The 21,569-nt window shown below is 32.9% G+C and overlaps 1 protein-coding gene across 2 annotated transcripts in view; it reads right to left on the bottom strand.

Moving 5' to 3' along the window:
- Positions 1–21,569, bottom strand: part of LOC123566451 (probable ATP-dependent RNA helicase DHX34) — an 83,646-nt gene that overhangs the window by 51,197 nt on the left and 10,880 nt on the right. For both annotated transcript variants that reach the window (XR_008372041.1, XM_045360562.2), the window contains exons 4-7: positions 12,692–12,783; positions 10,092–10,229; positions 5,271–5,405; positions 2,348–2,402 (exon numbers count right to left, since the gene is read on the bottom strand). Coding sequence is in view for 1 of the 2 variants with exons in the window: in XM_045360562.2 (XP_045216497.2) it covers positions 2,348–2,402; positions 5,271–5,405; positions 10,092–10,229; positions 12,692–12,783 (420 nt within the window). In the remaining variant the exon portion in view is untranslated. The remainder of the gene's footprint in view (positions 1–2,347; positions 2,403–5,270; positions 5,406–10,091; positions 10,230–12,691; positions 12,784–21,569) is intronic.

Raw genomic sequence — 21,569 nt, forward strand, 5'->3', positions numbered from 1 at the left:
GATAGTACTGTCCAAATTGAAAGATGGACAAGTTTATTATAGAAATTTGGCAGGATAAGGGTTAAGAAGATCACACATGCTTTTTAAAAAGAAAGAAACAAATCACAAGAGTACACACACAACTTCAGTTCAAAACTATAATTGAGCCACACCATGAGAAAACCAACATAGCGCATTTGTGACCAGCATAGATCCATACAGCCTGTGCATCTGCCCAGTCTGGTCAGGACCCATACTGTTTGCTTTCAAACCCTATAGCAATTGGGGAAACCATTAGCGAACAGTATGGATCCTGACCAGACTGTGTGGATGCGCAGGCTGGTCTGGATCCATGCTGGTCGCAAATGCACTATGTTTGTTTTCTCATGGTGCGGCTCATATCTGTACGTCAGCTCATTTACTGTAAAAGCACATATTTTCGCTTGATCAAAATGTCGCGAATTTGAAATTTCGTGTATGTTCAGGAGGTTTAATATTAGCAAAATTGTAACAAGAGGACCATAATGGTCCTGAATCGCTCACCTGTTCCCACATGACCCAGTTTCGAGTATGACGTCGTTTTTTATATTATTTGACATAGTGACCTAGTTTTTGAGCTCATGTGACCCAGTTTTGAACTTCACCTAAATATCATCAAGATAAAAATTCTGACCAATTTTCATGAAGACCCATTGAAAAATATGGCCTCTAGAGAGGTCAAAATATTTTTCTAATTTTAGACCTATTGACCTAGTTTTTGATCGCAGTTGACCCAGCTTCAAACTTGACCTAGATATCATCAAGATGAACATTCAGACCAGCTTTCATACAGATCCCATGAAAAGTATGGCCTCTAGAGAGGTCACAAGGTTTTTTTATTATTTGACCTACTGACCCATTTTCTAATGGCACGTGACCCAGTTTCAAACCTGACCTAGATATTATCAAGGTGAACATTCTGACTAATTTTCATGAAAATCCATTCAAGGGTACGGCCTCTAGAGAGGTCACAAGGTTTTTCTATTTTAAGACCTACTGGCCTAGTTTTTGACCACAGTTGACCCAGTTTCAAACTTGACCTATATATCATCAAGATAAACATTCAGCCCAACTTTCATACAGATCCCATGAAAAATATGACCTCTAGAGAGGTCACAAGGTTTTTTCATTATTAGACCTACGGACCTACTTTTTGAAGACACATGACCCACTTTCGAATTTGACCTAGATATCATCAAGATGAACACTCTAACCAATTTTTATGAAGATCCATTCACAAGTATGGCCTCTAGAGAGGTCACAAGGTTTTTCCATTTTTAGACCTACTGACCTAGTTTCTGATCGCACAGGACCCAGTTTCGAACTTGAACTAGATATCATCAAGATGAACATTCAGACCAACTTTCATACAGATCACATGAAAAATATGGCCTTTAGAGAGGTCACAAGGTTTTTCTATTATTTGACCAACTGACCTAATTTTTGAAGGCATATGACCCAGTTTCGAACTTGACCTAGATATCATCAAGTTGAACATTCTGACTAATTTTCATGAAGATCTTGTGAAATATATGGCCTCTAGAGAGGTCACAAGGTTTTTCTATTTTTAGACCTACTGACCTAGTTTTTGACCTAGTTTTGAACTTGACCTAGATATCATCAAGATGAACATTCTGACCAACTTTCATAAAGATCCCATTAAAAATGTGACCTCTACAGAGGTCACAAGGTTTTTCTATTATTTGACCTACTGACCTAGTTTTTGACTGGACATGACCCAGTTTCGAACTTGACCTAGATATCATCGAGATGAACATTCTGACCAATTTTCATGCAGATCCCATGAAAAATATGACCTCCAGAGAGGTCACAAGGATTTTCTATTAAATGACCTACTGACCTAGTTTTTGAAGGCATGTGACCCAGTTTCGAACTTGACCTAGATATCATCAAGGTAAACATTCAGACCAACTTTCATGAAGATCTTGTAAAAAATATGGCCTCTAGAGAGGTCACAAGGTTTTTCTATTTTTAGACCTACTGACCTAGTTTTTGATGGCACGTGACCCAGTTTCGAACTTGACCTAGATATCATCAAGGTGAACATTCTGACCAACTTTCATAAAGATCCCATTAAAAATGTGACCTCTAGAGTGGTCACAAGCAAAAGTTTACGGACGCATGCAGCGCGATCACAAAAGCTCACCTTGTCACTTTGTGACAGGTGAGCTAAAAATGGTGTCATACTTGAATTTGAATTATACTTATGGTGAATATTTACATGAGGATTAATATTCGCGCAAAATTCTACTTTTACAGTATATTCCACCAGTGACATAGTTTAGTCATGAGTTAATGCTATTCTTACCTTCAGTCAAGAAGAGTATCTTTGTATTGCTCGTTTTAGTTTTCTCAAATCTCACCTGCAATTTAAATTTCAGTATCAATATAATTGATCAATGAATTATTACCACATAATTAAAGGAATGTACTCTAGGGAAAATAACAATTATATTATATTTCCATCGCACCCCCAAGAGATTTAAAACTCAAAAGATAAAATTTACAGTAAATCAGGCAGAAATTAAAATTTCCTTTCTGAAAATGTAATGCTTCAAAGAAATAGATCTAACGCCACAAATGAAAGACATTTTTCATAAAAGAGGAATGAAAAACAATTGAAGCAAAATAAATTTAATTACACAGTTTATTCTATCCACCTGATGCTTGCTTATGTTTTATCACAATTTCTAACAATTCACTTGCAATTAAAAGAAAGGTTTTGAGGCAATGATGACTGTTTCATCAAATTAAGTGTTGCTAAGGTAACTGTTCTATCATTTGAAATGCTCTTTTTCAGCTGTATTCCAGTTTATAACTACACTGTTTCAGATATAAGTAAAATATAAAAATTCACTAAATAGTGATCAATATCAGGGCATTACAATAATTACCTATTTTAGTTCTAAATACAAGTACATTACCACTTTTAGCCCTTACCCTGCTAAATTTCTATAATGGACTTGTTTATCTTTCAATTTGGACAGTACTGGTTTCCCAGTAGTTTCCGGACCAAGTAGTTTTCCGGACCTTTATATTTTGTGCTGTCAGACATTTGCAGCCGTCGATAATAGCCATCTGGTAACGATTCATATCATCTAGACCTTTGTTACCTTTACATAGCAGCAAAAACTCTGCATTACGAACTTATTTATCATTTGAATATCCCGTTGTTTTAACTTACTTCGATGTAAGGTTTACACAAGAATGGTCAACTGCGGGCATGGCCAGTTTTCAGTGCGCATTGCTGCAGAAATTGAGGCCCTTGAAGGTAAACTTCAGTCAAATTGATACATCCATTAACTAGACCATACAGTAAAAATATTCCGAAAGTAATAAATAAAACAATGAAGTTCAGAAAAAATCAACCTATTCACTATACATACGCATTAAATACATCGACTGAAAATAAGAACCAAAATATACAGGGATTTACCTACAATACTGTCAATTCAATCAAATTTATAGCAGCAGTGTCCTATGCCGTAGTGTCAGATGTTAGACTAGCAATTTTGAGACCGGTCTTGTTCTTTTTTATAAAAAATGTGTAATTTTATCAAAAGCTCTTAATTTCCTTTTTGTAATATTACCAATCCGCTAAATCACATCCGTCATTTTAATGTGACGTTGCAAAACGTCATTCAAACCGTAATTAAGTTAACTGAAATGAGCGTATTATAAATCTAAGTTTGTTAAATCTTGAAAATAATACTTTCAAATAATCATCATGCCTTAGAATTATATTTTAATTTTTGATATAAATAACGAAATCGGAAATGTTTGCTTTTACAGTAAGGTTACAATTGTTACAATGGAAGGTCCGGAAAACTACTCGGACTAACTGAGATATTAATGGAATTAACTGCCCCGTTTGAGGCCTCATTTACATTTGTGTTATGAACGCAACTGTAATACGAATTCTGCATGGTGGTAACGAAGAACCTAGCTTTTTTTCTGTGAAAATTTTATGTTTCTACTATGTTTTGTTTGAAAGTTACTGGCAAAAAATAGCGATTTCGGCCTGGAAACTACTGGGAAACCAGTACCATTACTGTTAACAGGTGTGCTAACCAAAAAGATATTAACTGAATGGCGAACTGTGCAGATCATGATCAGACTGCACCGATGTGCAGGCTGATCATGATCTGCATTGGTCGCAAAGCCAGAATCAATCATGTCCAGCATGACAAGGTTAATCTTTGATCTCATACTTGTAACCTTTATAACCTTTTCTACAAGAACTTGACAATTGAGCATATCGTTTTTGAACAAGAGCACTGCTTGCAGATGCCAAGATTTTCAATGTCTACAATTCACATTAGGCAATTTGCAAGAATAGGGTAAAAGGCTCTTGGCGTTTTTCTTCACTTACTGATGATAAAAAAATATATAAAGTTTCAATTCTTTCAAGAAATTTAAAGTGGATGTAAACAAAAACATAACAAAGACATATGAGCTGCGCCTTTTTTCAAGTTAAAAAGGGTAATAATTCTGACAAAATTCAAGAGACTAACTATTTTACAAAGTTTTAAAGCTATGACCTGCATTGTATTCAAGAAATTAAAATGGACCTAAACATAAAAGTTAACCAATATATACCAAATTTCTAAGTTACAACAGGCCATAATTCCGACATAATATATAAGGGAGTTTTGGTTATCGGCCAATGTATTAACATAATTACACTACTGTGAAATCATTAATATTCGTGGGGGACTACTTTTCGTGGATTTCGTAGAAGAGTCAATCCATGAAATTTAATCCCAAAGAACAAGTAAAATTCCCAATCATTTTATGTCCAAAAGCTGAAATCCACAAATTTATATCCCAACAAAATTGCCGTTTTGACCAAAACCACAAAATTTCATGCCCGCAAAATTAAATGATTTTACTGTGAACAAGACTGTTCAAATTTCAAAGCTACAGGCCTTGTAGCATTTGAAAAAAAAAATTACCAATACACTGATAAGTTTAAAAGCTAATACTCTGATTTTGTTATAATAAAGTGGACCAAAACAAAATCTAAACCAGCACCAACGCCAACATCAGCAAAATCAAGTGATGACAATACCTTGTAGGTTTTTTTTTTTAATTAAGACATTCATTAAGCTTATAAAATGTATCATTAAAATGTTTATAGAAAACATTTACCGGTAAATTAAAAGATATTTACTCTAATAACTGAAAGTAAAAGTTCCTTTTACTGACTAAGAATTGTTTTAAACAATTACCTGAAATGCCACTTCAGAGCCATATTCATTGAGGGTTTCAAATCCTACACGTTTGGACAGAGAAACACAGGCTATTCTCCGTGGCTGTGTACATGCTATTTTCTCAAAGCCTGCCTGAAGTAAGTACTGTGGTACCTGAAGTCAGAAACAGTGAAGTTCAACTACCTATACCTTTTTGCATTTTAGCATAAAATTCTGATCAAATGACCACCAAAATAATTCTGAATGCTGATGACACAAAATTTAATGACAATAAGATTTTTGGTCATGTGCATAATCAATACTCAGTCTAGTAAAGGAAGCACTGGTTCTCGAATCAGTACATATTTTATAAACATGGACTGTGACCGGACTTTATTTATTGTATGTAAACTGTAAACCAGCCGACTGTAAAAGCAGAAATTTTTGAGAGGGTTTAATTTTCGTTATATTCGCGAGGCCCTACATCTTGCGAAAATTAGTCCTTGCGTGAATACTCACCATTAGTATATTTTACATTCAAGTATGATACCATTTTTATAATTTCGCGAATATTAACCCTAACAAACTTTCTAAAAATTAAAAATTCGCTGAATTTTGACCCAACGAAAATATGTGCTTTTACAGTATACTACGTAACAATGTACACTGCATAGAAAGTTCAACAAACTGATACAGAAGTAAAATCTTTTTGGACAAATACTCCATATACATGTAAATATTTAGCTTCCTTATTTACAGTTGAATCTCAATATCTCAAAACTTGTTCATCTCATAATTCTGGCTTATATTTCGACGACATTTTAAGCCCCATCCCAAAAACAAGTGCAAAAATGTCAATTTAAGTCAAATTTCCGTTATCTCCAAGTAAAATGCTTGATCCTTTGAAATTCAAGATACTGAGTTTCAACTGTACAAGCAACAGTTTGATTTCTGTAGAAAATAGGAGTACAGTATCTTTAATTTGCACACTCTCATGAAAATGTAGAAAATGAATTAGACGTATGTATCAAATTACCATCACATATCAAGTTTAATCATAATTATGTGTCATTAAGCCTGACAGATGAAAATGAATCGTTTATAGTAATTAGCTGAGAATTAACTGTGAAACATTTACACTAACTGCTTTAGAATTAATTTTCTAAGAATTGACAATCATACAAAATCCTAATTTATCTTCACACTTTTCTCTTTTTGTTTCTTTTGTGATAACAAAATGTCATCATAAAGAATTTTTTTTCGTACAACAATTAATTGTTTTATCTAACACTCGCTTGTAGCATCATGTAATTACGTCAAGTCTTATGATTAACAAAGAGTTGCAGAAAATATATTTAAGGAGTCATGAGTTGCAGAAAATATATTTAAGGAGCCATGAGTTGCAGAAAATATATTTAAGGAGTCATGAGTTGCAGAAAATATATTCACGGAGTCGTGAGTTGCAGAAAATATATTCATGGAGTCGTGAGTTGCAGAAAATATATTCACGGAGTCTTGAGTTGCAGAAAATATATTTAACGAGTCATGAGTTGCAGAAAATATATTCACGGAGTCGTGAGTTGCAGAAAATATATCAAATGAGTCGTGAGTTGCAGAAAATATATTCACGGAGTCGTGAGTTGCAGAAAATATATTTAACGAGTCATGAGTTGCAGAAAATATATTCACGGAGTCGTGAGTTGCAGAAAATATATCAAATGAGTCGTGAGTTGCAGAAAATATATTCACGGAGTCGTGAGTTGCAGAAAATATATTTAACGAGTCGTGAGTTGCAGAAAATATATTCACGGAGTCGTGAGTTGCAGAAAATATATTCACGGAGTCGTGAGTTGCAGAAAATATATTTAACGAGTCGTGAGTTGCAGAAAATATATATTCACGGAGTCATGAGTTGCAGAAAATATATTCACGGAGTCATGAGTTGCAGAAAATATATTTAACGAGTCGTGAGTTGCAGAAAATATATTCACGGAGTCGTGAGTTGCAGAAAATATATTCACGGAGTCGTGAGTTGCAGAAAATATATTTAACGAGTCATGAGTTGCAGAAAATATATTTACTGAGTCGTGAGTTGCAGAAAATATATCAAATGAGTCGTGAGTTGCAGAAAATATATTCACGGAGTCGTGAATTGCAGAAAATATATTTAACGAGTCATGAGTTGCAGAAAATATATTCACGGAGTCGTGAGTTGCAGAAAATATATCAAATGAGTCGTGAGTTGCAGAAAATATATTCACGGAGTCGTGAGTTGCAGAAAATATATTCACGGAGTCCTGAGTTGCAGAAAATATATTCACGGAGTCGTGAGTTGCAGAAAATATATCAAATGAGTCGTGAGTTGCAGAAAATATATTCACAGAGTCGTGAGTTGCAGAAAATATATTTAACGAGTCGTGAGTTGCAGAAAATATATTCACGGAGTCGTGAGTTGCAGAAAATATATTTAACGAGTCGTGAGTTGCAGAAAATATATTCACGGAGTCGTGAGTTGCAGAAAATATATTTAACGAGTCGTGAGTTGCAGAAAATATATTCACGGAGTCGTGAGTTGCAGAAAATATATCAAATGAGTCGTGAGTTGCAGAAAATATATTCACGGAGTCGTGAGCTGCAGAAAATATATCAAATGAGTCTTGAGTTGCAGAAAATATATTCACAGAGTCGTGAGTTGCAGAAAATATATTCACAGAGTCGTGAGTTGCAGAAAATATATTTAACGAGTCGTGAGTTGCAGAAAATATATTCACAGAGTCGTGAGTTGCAGAAAATATATTTAACGAGTCGTGAGTTGCAGAAAATATATTCACGGAGTCGTGAGTTGCAGAAAATATATCAAATGAGTCGTGAGTTGCAGAAAATATATTCACGGAGTCGTGAGTTGCAGAAAATATATTCACGGAGTCGTGAGTTGCAGAAAATATATCAAATGAGTCTTGAGTTGCAGAAAATATATTCACAGAGTCGTGAGTTGCAGAAAATATATTTAACGAGTCGTGAGTTGCAGAAAATATATTCACGGAGTCGTGAGTTGCAGAAAATATATTTAACGAGTCGTGAGTTGCAGAAAATATATTTAACGAGTCGTGAGTTGCAGAAAATATATTTACGGAGTCGTGAGTTGCAGAAAATATATTCACGGAGTCGTGAGTTGCAGAAAATATATTTAACGAGTTGTGAGTTGCAGAATGAGTCGTGAGTTGCAGAAAATATATTCACGGAGTCGTGAGTTGCAGAAAATATATTTAATGAGTGGCGAGTTGCAGAAAATATATTCACGGAGTTGTGAGTTGCAGAAAATATATTTAATGAGTCGTGAGTTGCAGAAAATATATTCACGGAGTCGTGAGTTGCAGAAAATATATTTAATGAGTGGCGAGTTGCAGAAAATATATTTAACGAGTTGTGAGTTGCAGAAAATACATTTAATGAGTCTTGAGTTGCAGAAAATACATTTAATGAGTCATGAGTTGCAGAAAATACATTTAATGAGTCATGAGTTGCAGAAGATAGATTTTATGAGTTGTGAGTTGCAGAAAATATATTTAAGGAGTTGTGAGTTGCAGAAAATATATTTAAGGAGTGGCAAGTTGCAGAAAATATATACAACAAGTTGTGAGTTGCAGAAAGTATATTTAGTGAGTCTTGAGTTGCAGAAAATACATTTAATGAGAGTCATGAGTTGCAGAAAATACATCTAATAAGTTGTGAGTTGCAGAAAAATAGATTTAATGAGTCATGAGTTGCAGGAAATACACTTAATGAGTCGTGAGTTGCAGAAAATATATATTTTATGAGTGGTGAGTTGCAGAAAATATATTTAATGAGTGGCGAGTTGCAGAAAATATATTTAATGAGTTGTGAGTTGCAGAAAATACATTTAATGAGTCTTGAGTTGCAGAAAATACATTTAATGAGTCATGAGTTGCTGAAAATATATTTAATGAGTTGTGAGTTGCAGAAAATAGATCTAATGAGTTAACTTATGAGTTGTGAGTAGCAGAAAATATATTTTATGGGTCATGAGCTGCAGAAAATATATTTAATGAGTCATGAGTTGCAGAAAATACATTTAATGAGTTGTGAGTTGCAGAAAGTATATTTAACACGTCATAAGTTGCAGAAAATAATCATCTAATGAGCCACCAGCTGAAGAAAGTATATTTAAAGAGTTGTATATAAAGGATGGTTTGAAACAAGCATAAAAGTCCACAACTTGAACGGGCAATGGTCATATCTGCTACCATAGGAACCACATTTTTTATATTGAAATCTGATTGAAGAACCTGCATATTCCCAAAATAAATTACTATGTATAAATCAGTTTTCATGATAAAATTTCTTATATGTATATCTATATATACAATATATTAAGTTATCACAGGCAATACTTTTTTTTCATATTTTTAACTATTTGCTACCATAGCAACCACATTAGATGCCACAGCAACAAAATAAAAAGGATGTGCATATTTTCCATATTGCCACCTACACGTATCCATGTATCAAGTTTCATGAAAAAATATCATCTTGTAAGTTATGACAAAATCAACCATTTATGACAGGCAGAAGGAAAGATGGAAGGACACACAGATGGATAAACAGAGAAAAATGAAATAATGTACATGTTCTCCTTATTGTCCTCTACCTACAGTTAAACTTTATTTGCTTGGACTTGACCAGAGCAGCAAACTTTGTCCGAGTTACTGGTTATTCAAGCCATCAACGATAAACATTATATAGGACTTTGCTGGGACCTAATGATGAGTTCAAGCAAAGTCTGGTGTTCCAGTTATCCAAGTTCAAGCGAATGAGGTTCGATTGTATAAACCAAATTACCTGTGTAGACTTTCCACAGCCTGTATCTCCTGCCACAATAACAACTTGGTTATCTCGTACCAACTGTACTATATCTGACTTATACTGGAATATCGGTAGATTCTCCTGGTCCGTTTTCACCTTCTTCAACTTGGCTAACTTTATACATCAAAAGAAATTATAGGTAATCATGAGTAAAAATTTATTGTTATATAGGCTTCACTTTTCTTATACATGTAAAATCTCGACATGAAAAATACTGTGAAGTCATTAAGTTCGTGTGTGACTAATCTTCGTGGATTTCGTGGTTGAGTCAATCAGTGAAATTTAATCCCAACAAACAAGTAAAATTCCCATTCATTTTATATTTAAAAGTTGAAATTCTCGAATTCATATCCCCACAAAACTGACGTTTTGACCAAAACCACGAAATTTCATGCCCACGAAATTAAATGATTTTACAGTAACATCTGTCATAAATTGGACGAAGAACTTCATCTTACATTAGAAGCACTGTTTTATGAGACAACAGAAACATAAAATGTAAAAATTTTACAATTCTGAAATCTTTGTAATTTTCTAGATGCAGACACTGCTGTTTTTAGTTTCCTTTCAATGTACAATCATTTATAATTGATATTCACTGAACTTTCAAGACTATCGCTTTTTCTTTGCTTCATTCATGACAAAAAGAAACAAAGAAGTAGTAGTTAAGATTGTATTTAAAGTATGCCTTTGTTAGAAATTTGGGAAAATATATACTACTTTCAAACTGGGCAAAACTTTAAAATATGGTCAACATGAAACACTGCTAATACATGTAGCTGTTAAAACAGTAAGTGATTCAGAAATTTTAGAAAATATATAATATGGTCTACTGACAGCTGTTAAAACGATAAGTGATTTGGTAAAATATATATTTCTTTCACTTTGAAAAAACTATAAAATTTGGTCAACATAAAACACTGCTGACAACTGTTAAAATGACAAGTAATACAGAAATTTGGGAAAATATAATTCTTTGAAACTGGGAAAACTTTAAAATATGGTCAACATAAAACACTGCCGACAACTATGAAATGATAAGTAATACCGAAATTAGTAAAAAATATAATTCTTTGAAATTGGGAAAACTATAAAATATGGTTAACATCAAACACTGCTGAACTGTTAAATGATAAGTAATACAACAAGAGCTGTCCGTAAGACAGCCAAGCTCGACTATTCGAAATATTGTCCCAGAGGCAGGAAAATATTACCTAAAAAGGTTAAATATCAAAAGAGTTTTAAGTTCAAAAGGGGGAATAATTTGACCAAAATGCATATCAGTTATGGGACTTGCTGCTATCAACTAGTTTTATAACCCCCAAGGCACATGTGAAGTTTCAATTCAATATCTGCATTAGTTTTGGAGATAGAAACTCGCATGTAAAACTTTAACCAAATTTTCAAAGTCAAAAGGGGGCATAATTTGCCCAAATACATGCCAGAGTTATGGAACTTGGTCCAGTAAGGTTAGTAATTGATCTAGAAAAAGAAAAATAAGTTTCAAATCTATATGCCTTTGTAATAGTGTATGTACTTGCACGCAAAACTTTAACCAAATTTGCTAAGTCAAAAGGGGCATAATTTGGCCAAAATGAGTCAGAGTTATGGACTTGTGCTATCAACTAGTTTATAACCCGAAGACACACGTGAAGTTTTAAATCGATATCTGCATTAGTTTTGGAGATAATAACTTGCATGTAAAACTTTAACCAAATTTTCTAAGTCTAAAAGGGGGTATAATTTGCTCAAAAAACATGTCAGAGTTACTGAACTTGACCCAGTGAGGTTGGTAATTGATCTAGAAAAAGAAAAAATAAGTTTCAAATCTATATGCCTTTTAGAAATAGCTGTATGTACTTGCACGCAAAACTTTAACCAGAATTTGCTAAGTCCAAAAGGGGGCATAATTTGGCCAAAATGAAAGTCAGAGTTATGGGACTTGCTGCTATCAACTAGTTTTATAACCCCGAAGACACATGTGAAGTTTCAAATCAATATCTGCATTAGTTTTGGAGATAGTAACTTGCATGTAAAACTTTAACCAAAATTTTCTAAGTCTAAAAGGGGGCATAATTTGCTCAAAATACATGTCAGAGTTATGGGACTTGACCCAGAGAAGTTGGTTATTGACCTAGAAAAAGAAAAAATAAGTTTCAAAGCTATATGCATTTAATTGATGGCTGTATGTACTTGCATGCAAAAACTTAACCAAGGTGTGACGCCGACGCCAGGGTGAGTAGAATAGCTAGACTATTCTTCGAATAGTCGAGCTAAAAATCTGGGGGAAAAAAATTATTCTCTGAAGTTGGGAAAACTATAAAATATCGTCAACATAAAAACAAGGCTGACAACTGTTAAAATGATAATACAGAAATTTGGGAAAATATATAATTCTTTGAAATTGGGAAAACTATCAAATATGGCCAACATAAAACACTGCTGACAACTGTTAAAATGATAAGAGATACAGAAATTTGGGAAAATATATACTTCTTTCAAACTGGGAAAATTTTAAAAATTATGATCAACATAAATCACTGCTGACAACTGTTAAAATGATAAGAGATACCTACCTTCTGTTTCTGTTGAAAATCAAGATAATGCATCAATATATTTTTGAATTCTTTCACTCTCTCTACAGTAATCTCCTTGTCTATTTCAGCATCTGTGTGATGTAGAAAACATTTCTAGTAAAGCCTGTTCATGATGTGTGACATAAAAATCATTTAAAGTCCACAGGGGTTCGGCTCATGCCTAGGTCCAGGCCCTACACTATAAAAAAAGAAGAGCTGAACCCTTGTGAGAGAACATTTCAAGACAAGTCTGCTCATGCAGTGTGACATAGAAAATATTTCAAGTCAAGTCTGTTTATGCAAGTGACAAGAAAACTGTTCAAGTCAAGTCTGCTCATGTGGTGTGACATAGAAAATATTTCAAGTCAAGTCTGCTCATGTGGTGTGACACAGAAAACATTTCAAGTCAAGTCTGCTCATGCAGTGTGACATAGAAAATATTTCAAGTCAAGTCTGTTCATGCTGTGTGACATAGAGAACATTTCTAGTAATATCTTTTCATGCCTTGTGACATAGAGAACATTGCTTGTGTAATCTTTTCATGCTGTGTGACAAAAAGACTTTCTAGTATAATCTCTTCATGCTGTGTGACAGAGAGAAAATTTCTAGTATAATTTCTTCATGGTGTGTGACATAGAGAACATTTCTAATATAATTTTTTCATGCTGTGTGACACAGAGAACATTTCTAGTATAATCTCTTCATGCTGTGTGACATAGAGAACATTTCTAGTATAATCTTTTCATGCTGTGTGACATAGAAAACATTTCTAGTATTATCTATTCATGCCTTGTGACACAGAGAAAATTTCTAGTATAATTTCTTCATGGTGTGTGACATAGAAAACATTTCTTGTATAATCTCTTCATGCTGTGTGACATAGAAAACGTTTCTAGTATTATCTATTCATGCCTTGTGACATAGAGAACAAGTCTATTATAATCTATTTATGCCTTTTGACACACAGAACATTTTGAGTATATCTATTTATGGCTTGTGACATAGAGAACATTTCTAGTATTATGTTTCATGTTGTGTGACATAAGGAGAACATTTCAAGAATTATGTTTCATGCTGTGTGACATACAGAACATTTCTTGTATAATCTTTTCATGCTGTGTGACATAGAGACTTTCTAGTATAATCTCTTCATGCCTTGTGACATAGAGAACATTTCTTGTATAATCTTTTCATGCTGTGTGACATAGAGAACATTTCTAGTAATATCTTTTCATGCCTTGTGACACAGAGAACATTTCTTGTATAATCTTTTCATGCTGAGGAAATAGAGTGTCTGTATAATCGTCATGCCTTGTGACATAGAGAAATTTTAGTAAAATTTCTTCATGTGTGTGACATAGAGAACATTTAGTTTATCTTTTCATGCTGTGTGACTACAGACATTCTCGTATAGCTTTTTCATGTTGTGTGACATAGAGACATTTCTAGTATAATCTTTCATGTTGTGTGACCATGAGAAACATCTTTAAGTTAATTCTTTCATGCTGGTGACACAGAGACATTTCTAGTATAATCTTATGCCTTGTGAACAGAGAACATTTCTTGTTAATCTTTCATGCTGTGTGACATAGAGACTTTCTAGTATAATCTCTTCATGCCTTGTGACATAGAGAACATTTATGATAATCTTTTCATGCTGTGTGACATAGAGACTTTCTAGTATAATCTCTTCATGCCTTGTGACACAGAGAACATTTCTGAATAATTGTTCATGCTGTGTGACATAGAGACATTTTCTATTATAATCTTCATTCTGTGTGACATAGAAATTTTAGTAAATCTTTCATTTGTGACTAGAATATTTTCTGTATTCTATGCTGTGTGACATAGAAAAATTTCTAGTCATATTCTTCATGGTTGTGACATAGAAAACATTTCTTGTATAATTTTTCATGCTGTGTGACACAGAGAACATTTCTAGTATAATCTCTTCATGCTGTGTGACATAGAAACATTTTAGTAATCTTTCATGCTGTGTGACATAGAGAAAATTTCTAGTCTAATCTATTTATGCTGTGTGACATAGAAAATTTTAGTATAATCTCTTTCATGGCTGTGTGACATAGAGAAATTTCTAGTAATCTGTTTCATGCTTGTGCATGAGAGAAAATTTCAAGTAATTTTCATGCTGTGTGACATAGAAACATTTCTAGTAATCTTTTCATGCATGTGTGACATAGAAACATTTTCTAGTAATATCTTTTCATGCCTTGTGACATCAGGAATAAATATTTAGTATAATTTGCTCATGTGTTGTGACATAGAAAACATTTCTAAGTATACTTTTTATGCTGTGTGACACAGAGAACATTTTAGCATATCTTTCATGCTGTGTGACATAGAAAATATTTCTAGTATAATCTGTTCATGCTTGTGACATAGAGAACATATTCTAGTAATCTTTTCATGCTGTGTGACATAAAAAAACATTTATAGTTTATTTCCATTCATGCTGTGTGACATAGAGAACATTTCTAGTATATGCTTTCATGTTGTGTGACATAGAGAACATTTCAAGTAATCTGTTTATGCTGTGTGACATAGAGAACATTTCTATGTAATCTTTTCATGCTGTGTGACATAGAGAACACTTTCTAGTATAATCTTTCATGCTTGTGTGACATAGAAACATTTCTTGTAATCTTTTCATGCTGTGTGACATAGAGAACATTTCTAATATAATCTTCATGCTGTGTGACATAGAGAACATTTTTGAATATAAATCTTTTCAACTGTCTTGGACATAGAGAACATTTCTAGTATAATCTTTCATGGCTTTGACATAGAGAACATTTCTAGATAATATATTCATGCTGTGTGACATAGAGACATTTCTAGTATAATTTTTCATGCTTTGTGGACAAGAAAACATTTCTAGTATAATCTTTCATGCTGTGTGACACAGAGAACATTTCTTGTATAATCTTTTCATGCTGTGTGACAAGAACTTTATATATCTTTTCATGCTGTGTGACATAGAGAACATTTCTGTATATCTTTTCATGCCTTGTGACATAGAGAACATTTCTTGTAGTAATCTTTTCATGCTGTGTGACATAGAGACTTTCTAGTATTAATCTTTCATGCCTTGTGACATAGAGAACATTTTTTAGTATAATCTTTTCATGCTGTGTGACATAGAGAACATTTTTTATAATTTTTCATGCTGTGTGACAAGAATTTCTGTATATCTTTCATGCTGTGTGACATAGAGAACATTTCTTGTATATTTTCTTTTCATGCTGTGTGACATAGAAAACTTTCTAGTATATCTTTTCATGCCTTGTGACATAGAGAAAAATTTCTTATAAATTTTCTTATCTGTGTGTGACATAGAACATTTCTTGTATAATCTTTTCATGCTGTGTGACATGAGAACATTTCTAGTATTATCTATTCATGCCTTGTGAACATGAGAAATTCTTTATAATCATTTCATATTGTTGAATAGAGACTTTTAGTATAATCTGTTCATGCTTGTGACATAGAGAAATTTCTAGTATAATTTTTCATGTTGTGTGACATAGAGAACATTTCTTGTAAAATCTTTTCATGCTGTGTGACATACAGAACATTTCTTGTATAATCTTTTCATGCTTTGTGACATACATGTAGAGACTTTCTAGTATAATCTCTTCATGCTGCGTGACATAGAGAACATTTCTTGTATAATCTTTTCATGCTGTGTGACATAGAGAACATTTCTTGTATAATCTTTTCATGCTGTGTGACATAGATAACATTTCTTGTATAATCTTTTCATGCTGTGTGACACAGAGAACATTTCTTGTATAATCTTTTCATGCTGTGTGACATAGAGAACATTTCTTGTATAATCTTTTCATGCTGTGCGACATAGAGACTTTCTAGTATAATCTCTCCATCCCTTGTGACACGGAGAACATTTCTTGAATAATCTTTTCATGCTGTGTGACATAGAGACTTTCTAGTATAATCTCTTCATGCCTTGTGACATAGAGAACATTTCTTGTATAATCTTTTCATGCTGTGTGACACAGAGAACATTTCTAGTAAAATCTTTTCATGTTTTGTGACACAGAGAACATTTCTTGTATAATCTTTTCATGCTGTGTGACATAGAGAACATTTCTAGTAATATCTTTTCATGCCTTGTGACATAGAGAACATTGCTTGTATAATCTTTTCATGCTGTGTGACAAAGAGACTTTCTAGTATAATCTCTTCATGCTTGTGACAAGAGAACATTTTGTTTTTTTCATTGTGTTGACAAAATTTTTGTAAAATGCTGTGTGACAAGAGACTTTCTATTATAATCTCTTCATGCCTTGTGACATAGAAAAACATTTCTGTATAATCTTTTCAACTGTGTGACATAGAAAACATTTCTAATATTTCTTTTCATGCCTTGTGACACAGAGAAATTTCTAGTATAATTTCTTCATGGTGTGTGACATAGAAAACATTTCTTGTATAATTTCTTTTCATGCTGTGTGACATAGAAACTTTCTAGTTAATCTCTTCATGCTGTGTGACATAGAAACATTTCTAGTATTATCTTTCATGCTTGTGACATAGAGAAAATTTCTAGTATAATCTTTATGCTTGCACATTTGGTTATCATTAGGTTGTGACATAGAGAATCATATTTGTTCATGTAGTGACTAGAAAACATTTTCAATTATGTTTTGCTGTGTGACATAAGAACATTTCTAGTATAATCTTTTCATGCCATGTGACATTGAGAACATTTCTAGTAATATCTTTTCATGCCTTGTGACATAGAAAATATTTCTTGTATAATTTGATGCCTTGTGACATAGAGAACATTTCTAATATAATTTTTTATGCTGTGTGACATAGAGAACATTTGTAGCATAATCTTTTCAAGCTGTCTGTGACATAGAAAATATTTCTAGTATAATCTTTTCATGCTGTTTGACATAGAGAACATTTCTTGTATAATCTTTTCATGCTGTGTGACATAAAGACTTTATAGTATAATCTCTTCATGCTGTGTGACATAGAGAACATTTCTTGTATAATCTTTTCATGCTGTGTGACATAAAGAACATTTCTTGTATAATCTTTTCATGCTGTGTGACATAGAGACATTTCAAGTATAATCTTTCATGCTGTGTGACATAGAGACTTTCTAGTTAATCTCTTCATGCATTGTGACATAGAGAACATTTCTATGTATAATCTTTTCATGCTGTGTGACATAGAGATTTCTTGTATAATCTCTCATGCCTTGTGACATAGAGAACATTTATTAAATAATCTTTTCATGCTGTGTGACATAGAGACTTTTAGTATAATCTCTTCATGCCTTGTGACACAGGAACATTTCTGAAATATTTTCATGCTGTTGACATAGGACTTTCTAGTATATCTCTTCATGCTTGTGTGACAAAGAGAACATTTCTTGTATAATCTTTTCATGCTGTGTGACACAGAGAACATTTCTAGTATAATCTTTTCATGCCTAGTGACACAGAGAACATTTCTTGTATAATCTTTTCATGCTGTGTGACATAGAGAACATTTCTAGTAATATCTTTTCATGCCTTGTGACATAGAGAACATTCTTGTGTAACTTTCATGCTGTGTGACAAAAAACTTTCTAGTTTATCTCTTCATGCTGTGTGACAGAGAGAAATTTCTAGTATAATTTCTTCATGGTGTGTGACATAGAGAACATTTCTTGTATAATTTTTTCATGCTGTGTGACACAGAGAACATTTCTAGTATAATCTCTTCATGCTGTGTGACATAGAGAACATTTCTAGTATAATCTTTTCATGCTGTGTGACATAGAAAACATTTCTAGTATTATCTATTCATGCCTTGTGACACAGAGAAACATTTCTAGTATAATTTTTCATGTGTGTGACATAGAAACATTTCTGTATAATCTCTTCATGCTGTGTGACATAGAAAACGTTTCTATATCTTTATGCCTGTGTGACATAGAGAACAAGTTTTTAATCTATTTATGCCTTTTGACACACAGAACATTTTGAGTATATCTATTTATGGCTTGTGACATAGAGAACATTTCTAGTATTATGTTTCATGTTGTGTGACATAAGGAGAACATTTCAAGAATTATGTTTCATGCTGTGTGACATACAGAACATTTCTTGTATAATCTTTTCATGCTGTGTGACATAGAGACTTTCTAGTATAATCTCTTCATGCCTTGTGACATAGAGAACGTTTCTTGTATAATCTTTTCATGCTGTGTGACATAGAGAACATTTCTAGTAATATCTTTTCATGCCTTGTGACACAGAGAACATTTCTTGTATAATCTTTTCATGCTGAGTGAAATAGAGACTGTCTTGTATAATCTGTTCATGCCTTGTGACATAGAGAAAATTTCTAGTATAATTTCTTCATGGTGTGTGACATAGAGAACATTTCTTGTATAATCTTTTCATGCTGTGTGACATACAGAACATTTCTTGTATAATCTTTTCATGTTGTGTGACATAGAGACTTTCTAGTATAATCTCTTCATGTTGTGTGACACAGAGAACATTTCTTGTATAATCTTTTCATGCTGTGTGACATAGAGAACATTTCTTGTATAATCTTTTCATGCTGTGTGACATAGAGAACATTTCTTGTATAATCTTTTCATGCTGTGTGACATAGAGACTTTCTAGTATAATCTCTTCATGCCTTGTGACATAGAGAACATTTATTGAATAATCTTTTCATGCTGTGTGACATAGAGACTTTCTAGTATAATCTCTTCATGCCTTGTGACACAGAGAACATTTCTTGAATAATATTTTCATGCTGTGTGACATAGAGACTTTCTATTATAATCTCTTCATTCCTTGTGACAAAAAGAACATTTCTTGTATAATCTTTTCATGCTGTGTGACACAGAGAACATTTCTAGTATAATCTTTTCATGCCTTGTGACACAGAGAACATTTCTTGTATAATCTTTTCATGCTGTGTGACATAGAGAACATTTCTAGTAATATCTTTTCATGCCTTGTGACATAGAGAACATTGCTTGTGTAATCTTTTCATGCTGTGTGACAAAGAGACTTTCTAGTATAATCTCTTCATGCTGTGTGACATAGAGAAAATTTCTAGTATAATTTCTTCATGGTGTGTGACATAGAGAACATTTCTTGTATAATCTTTTCATGCTGTGTGACAAAGAGACTTTCTAGTATAATCTCTTCATGCTGTGTGACATAGAGAACATTTCTAGTATAATCTTTTCATGCTGTGTGACATAGAAAACATTTCTAGTATTATCTATTCATGCCTTGTGACACAGAGAAAATTTCTAGTATAATTTCTTCATGGTGTGTGTCATAGAAAACATTTCTTGTATAATCTTTTCATGCTGTGTGACACAGAGACTTTCTAGTATAATCTCTTCATGCTGTGTGACATAGAGAACATTTCTAGTATTATCTATTCATGCCTTGTGACATAGAGAACAATTCTAGTATAATCTATTTATGCCTTGTGACACACAGAACATTTTGAGTATAATCCATTTATGGCTTGTGACATAGAGAACATTTCTAGTATTATGTTTCATGTTGTGTGGCATAGAGAGAACATTTCAAGTATTATGTTTCATGCTGTGTGACATACAGAACATTTCTATGTAATCTTTTCATGCCATGTGACATAGAGAACATTTCTAGTATAATATTTTCAAACTGTGTGACATAGAAAATATTTCTTGTATAATTTGATGCCTTGTGACATAGAGAACATTTCTAATATAATATTTTTATGCTGTGTGACATAGAGAACATTTGTAGCATAATCTTTTCAAGCTGTCTGTGACATAGAAAATATTTCTAGTATAATCTTTTCATGCTGTTTGACATAGAGAACATTTCTTGTATTATCTATTCATGTTGTGTGACATACAGAACATTTCTAGTATAATCTTTTCAAACTGTGCGACATAGAAAACATTTCTAGTATAATTTTTTCATGTCATGTGACATAGAGAACATTTCTAGTATAATCGTTTTATGCTGTGTGGCATAGAACATATCTACTTTATTTTTTATGCTGTGTGACATAGAAAACATTTCTGGTATTATCTATTCATGCCTTGTGACATAGAGAACATTTCTTGTCTAGTATTATTGTTTCATGCTGTGTGACATAGAGAACATTTCAAGTATTATCTATTCATACCTTGTGACATAGAGAACATTTCTAGTATAATCTATTCATGCCTTGTGACATAGAGAACATTTCTTGTCTAGTATTATTGTTTCATGCTGTGTGACATGGAGAACATTTCTTGTCTAGTATTTTGTTTCATGCTGTGGACAAGAAACATTTCTGTATAATATTGTTTTCATGCTGTGACATGAGAACATTTCTAGTATAATGTTTATGCTGTGTGGCATAGAAATATCTATTATTTTTTCATGCATGTGACATAGAGAACATTTCTAGTATAATCGTTTTATCTGTGTGGCATAGAACATATCTACTTTATTTTTTATGCTGTGTGACATGGAGAACATTTCTGGTATTATCTATTCATACCTTGTGACATAGAGAACATTTCTAGTATTATTGTTTCATGCTGTGTGACATAGAGAACATTTCTAGTATTATTGTTTCATGCTGTGTGACATAGAGAACATTTCAAGTATTATCTTTTCATGCTGTGTGACATAGAGTACATTTCTAGTATAATCTTTTCATGCCTTATGACATAGAGAACATTTCTAGTATTATCTTTTCATGCTGTGTGACATAGAGAACATTTCTCGTATTATCTTTTCATATGCTGTGTGACATTTTTATTTAAAATTAATGCAATCAAATAAAAGGTCCACTATTTTAAGTACAACAAATTATACAT

This window comes from Mercenaria mercenaria, chromosome 8 (genome assembly GCF_021730395.1).
Source record: "Mercenaria mercenaria strain notata chromosome 8, MADL_Memer_1, whole genome shotgun sequence".
In the NCBI taxonomy this organism is placed as follows: domain Eukaryota; kingdom Metazoa; phylum Mollusca; class Bivalvia; order Venerida; family Veneridae; genus Mercenaria; species Mercenaria mercenaria.